The 4,598-nt window shown below is 47.8% G+C and overlaps 1 protein-coding gene across 1 annotated transcript in view; it reads left to right on the top strand.

Moving 5' to 3' along the window:
• The window catches only part of FANCI (Fanconi anemia complementation group I), a 61,174-nt gene that overhangs the window by 33,051 nt on the left and 23,525 nt on the right, over positions 1-4,598 (top strand). The window contains exons 15-18 of the mRNA XM_019504072.1: positions 616-730; positions 1,224-1,346; positions 2,009-2,077; positions 4,187-4,288. Coding sequence (XP_019359617.1) covers positions 616-730; positions 1,224-1,346; positions 2,009-2,077; positions 4,187-4,288 — 409 coding nt within the window. The remainder of the gene's footprint in view (positions 1-615; positions 731-1,223; positions 1,347-2,008; positions 2,078-4,186; positions 4,289-4,598) is intronic.

Genomic DNA, 4,598 nt, shown 5'->3' on the forward strand with positions numbered 1-4,598 from the left:
TTGGGCATCTATACATGTGCTCCAAGGGTTGGGGGGAGGGGTTTTAATTACAGCAACTCCAAGAGCTGCTGTAATTAAAATGCCATAATTAAAATGCCCAGAGCATCTCATATCAGTGTCCCATGCTTCAAAATGGGGCAGCAGGGGTGCTTTATTTAAAGCTTGTTCAAGCTTATTATGGAGTTGATCTGCAGCAACTGCTTGGTTATGGCCACAAATTTCCACATATTACATAAGATGAGTAGGTTGGGGTTCCCTCCAGCAATGTTCAGCAGAGCAGAAGTCTGGCTTTCTCTGGGCATGTCTATATGACAAGGCAGAGGTATGTGCAGCATTGCATTAGCTCACCGTTCTCAGTTCAGGCACCAGTATGCGTGGAATAGACACGGTGTTTCTCAGGTTGGCAGTGATGTAGCTCTGCCTTGTGCTATGTAGACATGGCCTCTGGGATGTGTCTACCACAGCTCATAACTCTTGACCATGGGCATCAGGTGACCATGTGGAGAGTGTAGCCTTGCTTTGGAGTTGCATTAAAGAATACACCTTCGGTATTAGGTTCTTATTGGAACCAAGCAGGTCTCTAACTTCAGCTCCTCTCCTTTTCTGAACATGCAGGCAGTTGGATGCCCGTAAAGCTGCAGTTGCTGGCTTTTTGCTTCTACTGAAGAATTTTAAGATTCTGGGCAGTTTGACCTCGTCCCAGTGCAGCCAGGCCATTGGTGCCAGTCAGGTGAGTGCCACCTCTCATCCAGATGCTTGTCACACTTCCACGTTCCTGTTCAGTGTCTCCTATAAATGGAGGCTGGTTTATAATTACTCTGTGTGAAGTGTTTGGTCTGACAGAAGTAACTCCAGCAAGTGTCAGCAGCTGAAGGAAATCTTTGGGAACCAGTAAAAAAGGAAATACTGGACTATGTGTATACTCCCCTCAACTGCTTATTTCCCGTGACATTTGGGGCCACCAGGGCCTATGAACCATTTCATTCAAGTGGAGCATTCCTTCTGCAACCAGTACCTCGCGCATTGCGGATTGTTATAGTGGTTCCCTCTGCTTGGGATGAGGCTGTGTACTAGATGCCTGGCTTGAGTTTTCTTGCCTGAGAGGATGCAGTTGTATCCTTTTTAGTACCCATATCTTGCATTAGGAAGATATGAAGCAATGTAACTGCTAGTTCTCTCTCTCTCTCTCTCTCTCTCTCTCTCTCTCTCTCTCTCTCTCTCAGGTCCAGGCAGATATTCATGCCTGCTATAATTCTGCCGCTAATGAGGCCTTTTGCCTGGAAATCCTGGGCAGCCTGAAACGATGCTTGAGTCAGCAGGCTGATGTCCGGCTCATGCTTTATGAGGTAAAGTGGGCTTTTTAATATTCTGTAGAATGAAGAGCTTGCTGCTGTGTACCTGGTCTGATCCAGCCAGGTCAACAGTGACTGAATGTTATCAGTGGTCACTGTCTGCAGCTTTTCGGTGGTGGGGGTGCACGGGAAGAGATTCCTGGTTTGACTTGGATCCTTTCTGGGATAGCTGCCCACATTCTGGAGCTCTAACTTGCTTTAATCCTTACGGTTTTTGAAAATCTCTCTTGTGCTTGATGTGACCCTTGTTAGTAAGAATGTGCTGGGGCAAGCTTGGCTAGCTACTGGCCTGTACTCCGCTTGTTGTGGAGGGCATATAGCCTAACTCTGTCTGAGAAGCATGGTACACTGATGGGGTGGCATGCTTGACTCCTGGTTGGGAGAGACTAAAATCTGTGAGTTGGATTCTGAGCATTATGTCACTGAAGCTAAAATGATCCAGTCCAGGTGTGGACAAAACTCAGGAATTTTTTATGCTCTCTCTTTACCAAAAGTGTTACTTGACACTAAGCACAATTTCAAGACACTGTGAGGAATTGGAAACCAATTAAGTGAAGTTCATTTTTTATTTTGTGCCTCACATCTATTTATATATGTGGATTGTTTCCTTCTCTTTTTGATCTCTGCTGACTTGTCCCTTTCTTCCTTACCTTCAGGGTTTCTATGATGTCCTCCGCAGAAACTCACAGCTGGGAAACTCCATAATGGCAACACTGTTGTCTCAGGTAAATCTGTTTAGGGAGAAACAGTGGTTTCTCCTACAGTGGTTGCTCTGCAGAAGGCTGGCAGAGGAGGACATCTGGGAGCTAAAAATTCTGATACCGCATGTAGCAGATTGGGAGCCCGGTTTAGTTTGCAAGTGAGATTTAGGTTTGATATTAGAAAATCTAGAATGATAGTAAATCTCTGGAACAGATGATTTAGGGTTACTCCGACCTCCCCATCGTTGTGGCCTCGAAGAACAAGGGAGGCAGACATCTGTCAGGGATGGTCTAGGTGTTTTGATGCATCTCAGGGAAGAGGGATGAGCTCTTAAGACTCCTTCCAGTCCTACCTTTCCATGGTTCTTTGAGGCAGCCTTCTTGATTCTGTTCCTTAGCACTGTACAGTGGTTGCTCTGCAGTTCTTTCCCACGGATGTCTACTTACTTAATTATAACTGCTGTCCATGTCCCTGTACGATCCAGGAGGATTAATTCATTCCCTGACTATTGCTTATGGCACCATGTCACAACCACATCTTTCTAACTGATGAGACATCATTTATTCTCTTTAATCTTCTGACAAGGTCACTGATGACAGTGTCCAGCATACCCAGCCCTGCCAGTCCAGAGGCTGAGAATGGACCTGAATTGAGCCTGTGCAGCTGTGAGGCAGTAGTGGGCAATCAGTGGCTGCCAGGTGCTATAGACTTCGTTATGAAGCCCCACCCCTGTCCAGTGTCTCCCCTGTGTGGTATCTGTCCATCTCCACAGTGATGTTGGCAGTGCTCCAAGCTCACCTCTTCCCTGTTAAGCACCTGATTTTCAGCAAAGGTTTTCAGTTTTTTGGCTCAGTATCTCACTCCTAATGAACTGTACAGATTGACTTTTATTAGTAAATGTTTAGGGTTGGGAATCCAAAAAAAAAAAAGATGACAAAGCCGATAGGGAAGTACAGATTGCCCGAGCGAGGGACTAACAATAGAGGGATGGGGGTGAGGAGGGGAACGCAACTAGGTTACAGGAGATACAAAGTTAGCCAGCTAAGCCTGGGGAAGGGGAAAGGGGAGGGAGGGGGTTCGCAAGGCTAACAGAGAAAGGAGATAGATGCACACAAACCTGTTACAATGGTCTGCAATGGAAGAGGAAGTGGTTCGAAGGAAGTGTCTCTGTCCATATAGAGTCTCATCGCGGGGGTCCTCTTCGGGTGGAGCGGGGTCATCCGTGGTTGAAGAATCCTCTCGAAGTGAAGGTCCATTGGGTACAGAGCGGGGGCGGTTCAGGTGGTCCCCTCTGGGTCTGGTCTGGTGGCGGCTTGTCTGGTGGGGCTGGAGTACTGGCGGTGGCCCGTGATGTGCTCCACATAGATGTCGAGGGACCAACGGATGGTGTCGAGCACCATGAGGCAGTGCATCAGCTTAGTGTAGTGGCGGGAGATGCGGCAGGCATGCAGGACGCTCTCGTTGCTGGGGTCCCAGGCTCTGAGCGTTCCCACGATGAGCGCATCGACCATCACATCGTACCGCGGCCCCTCAGGGTGTTGGCCAGTGGGGCGTACTTCTCCCACTTTGTGAGCCCGGGTGTTGGTGAAGGCTTGGTGCCGGTTCTCGAAGGGGATGGTGATGTCCATGATCACGACCTTCTTGGCCTCTTTGTTGGTGATGACTATGTCGGGTTGCATCTGGCTCTCGCAGCCCAGGATGGTGCGGTTCACGGAGATCTCCCCTGCCGTGGCCGGTATGGCCCTCACCAGGTGCAGAATTACTGGGGCAATTATTTACTTGCTGACTCTGAGGGTGGATGACATTGTAAATCTCTCTCTCTGGTTGCCACCTGTCAGCTCTCGAGGGGTAAAATGCTAGTGTTGCTGGATGTAGGAAACCAAAGGAATGGTGAGTGCCAGTTAGTCAAATTGCTTTATGTTTTCTGGTTTAGGTGTATATGAGCTGCCAAGAATGGGACTCTCGTATACACAGGTCTTGCTAATGGCTCTGTTTCACGGTCCATCTTACCATAGTCGCAAAGTCCCTCCCAGTCTTTAAGGTGATGTGCCTGAATGCCTGTGCTCCATTTTACAGATGAGGAACAAAGACATTAAGTGGCTGGTTTGCTTTTGTTCTTTGCCTCATAACAGATAAAGCGCTATTATGAGCCACAGCCAGACCTGCTGCCCCCACTCAAACTTGAGGGATGCATCGTGGCTCAAGAAGACCAAATCTTCCTGCAGGAACCACTGGTAAGTTATGGATTGAGATACTACTCTTTCAAGCTCATCTTCCTTCAGCTTTTTGATTTGCTCATGTGACTCATGTAATCCCTGCTCTCTCATCAGTCTCATTCCTGGAAAGTAGGAGGCCAGGACTGGGAATTAAAACCAGTTCTTCTGCCATGATGGGGGGCAAGTGACTTCTCCTCTGCCTTGGTTTCCCCATTAATAAAATAGAGATAAGATGCAGGATCTTACAGGCTCGAAATATTCCTTAATATTTGTGCAGTGATTTGTGGGAAGCTGAATGGAAGATGCTCCTACATATAGTATGGTTCTG

The sequence above is a fragment of the Gavialis gangeticus genome, unplaced genomic scaffold (assembly GCF_001723915.1).
Source record: "Gavialis gangeticus isolate Ggan-Ray unplaced genomic scaffold, GavGan_comp1, whole genome shotgun sequence".
Taxonomy (NCBI): domain Eukaryota; kingdom Metazoa; phylum Chordata; order Crocodylia; family Gavialidae; genus Gavialis; species Gavialis gangeticus.